Source organism: Mycetomoellerius zeteki, unplaced genomic scaffold (genome assembly GCF_001594055.1).
Source record: "Mycetomoellerius zeteki isolate Tzet28-1 unplaced genomic scaffold, Tzet1.0 scaffold508, whole genome shotgun sequence".
In the NCBI taxonomy this organism is placed as follows: Eukaryota; Metazoa; Arthropoda; class Insecta; order Hymenoptera; family Formicidae; genus Mycetomoellerius; species Mycetomoellerius zeteki.
This window is the reverse complement of record NW_017257510.1, coordinates 7,364-9,212: the sequence shown is the minus strand read 5'-3', so window position 1 is coordinate 9,212 and position 1,849 is coordinate 7,364. Positions and strand designations below refer to the sequence as shown.

At 34.8% G+C, this 1,849-nt stretch overlaps 1 protein-coding gene across 1 annotated transcript in view; it reads left to right on the top strand.

The window, feature by feature from the left end:
• Nucleotides 1–1,441: 1,441 nt before the first annotated feature.
• LOC108727558 (uncharacterized) overlaps nt 1,442–1,849 on the top strand; it is a 1,312-nt gene continuing 904 nt past the window's right edge. The window contains exon 1 of the mRNA XM_018455712.1: nt 1,442–1,557. Coding sequence (XP_018311214.1) covers nt 1,501–1,557 — 57 coding nt within the window. The 5' untranslated portion in view covers nt 1,442–1,500. The remainder of the gene's footprint in view (nt 1,558–1,849) is intronic.

Here is a 1,849-nt window from a genome sequence, read left to right as displayed (position 1 = left end):
TCAAAAAACAAGATTCCGATAATATGAAGAAAAATTCTTCGGAATCCTATTTTCTGATTGATTGCAGATACGTACATACGACGAAAATCTGATGCAATGTGAATCCAGCAATTGCTTGAGATTAAAGCTGCCTTCCTATGGAGAAATAAACCACGGAACGGAATATTGACAGAAAAGAGATAGGATGAGGATAACTCTCGTCTTATCTCTTTTCTGTCAATATTCCGTTCTGTTATTTCTTTCTCCATGGGAAGGCAGCCTAAGACCGGACTAGGACTATTTGGGACTTTTGGGAGTCGATTGTGTATCTTGAAATGAGGTGAAAATTCCAAAAGTTAGCAAATTCACTAATTATTGACCAATTAAATTATGAATATTCTAATGAATTTGCTCACTTTTGTATTTTTCACCTCATTTCGAAATACACAATCGACCCCCAGATTAAAGCTCTATATATCAAAGTAGCGCTTTTGATCTGAGCCAAATGCCGACAACCTTCCTATTGGCTATTTCGACCGCCATTTCAATTTAATCGTCTGCTAGTCGTCTGTAGTCCAATAAGCACTTAGTATTATTAGTATAGGGTATGGTTAGTAGGTCCAACATGGAGGACCTATGCGCTACTTTGATATATAGAGCTTTAACTCAGATAAAAGGATTGCGCATCTAGCTTTACCGAAGAATAGTGTTCTTGGAAACACAATAGTCAGGAATAGACATGTTTCATTTTTTTTAATTTCAAAGTTTTTTTATGTCTGTAAGTTAAAAAACGATCTATATGGGAGCTTTCCAACAAGAAACACAGAGCGACGCGGTGTGACACAGTGAATCGTTGCATCGTTATTGTTCGCCAATATTAAACAAGGATGATCGCTGTCGCACAGTGTCGCTTATTGGAAAGCTCCCTATGACTATACATGCATGTATGTATTTTTCAATAATTATTTTTTAATCAAATAAAATGGAAATTTTATATCAATTGGAATTTTTACATTAAAAATAAAACGTGCATATAAAGCTGGTTCTACATTAGTCGCATCGCAGCGTCGCAAGCGTTGCGGTTCAATCAACGTCAGGCTAGCTCGATTCTGATTGGACTGACACGCTTGCGACGCTGCGATGCGAATAATGTAGAACCAGCTTAATGTGTATTCCGTACGCATTATCAATGGCTGCGTTCAGCAGACTCAACAGTTTTGCAACCGTTTTATGATTGTCTGCTGAGATAGGACCATTCTTCTAGATCTAAAAGTATGATCCAATTAGCGCGAAGGAAACTTCCAACAGTTGCAAAACAAACGTTCTGCTGAACGCAGTCGTTCTGCTGAACGCAGCCATTGTGTATATATACTTCCAACTTTTCCCGCACAACGGCACTAAAATCGCATCGTCCCGATTTTCCATAAATTTTCCGAAGCCATGTTTCATCCTCGAGTTTGATGATTGATCTTGATCTTTTTACTCCGTGATGTTACATATGTATGTACATTCATACGTACAATGAAGTATCTGTCAAATATATTGTTTATATTGACTTGGAGTTTCGCGATTTCACCGGTAATATCTGTGTTTTGCATTAATTCTATATCTTTCCCTGGCAAAAATTTTTTTCAGAATTTTTTATATAATTTTTCAGAATTTCTATATAATTTTATAACTTTCTTACATTTTTTTATACGAATTGGAACACCTCTCAGAAAATCTACATCTTTTCTCAGAATTTTCCATATATGTTAATTATGAAATATCGTAAGATATTATAATATTTCTAAGATTTTTTGTAAGTATAATTTCTGATAAAATATAGAATATAAAAAATTAAAAATATTTTTTAAAAATTATGGGATGA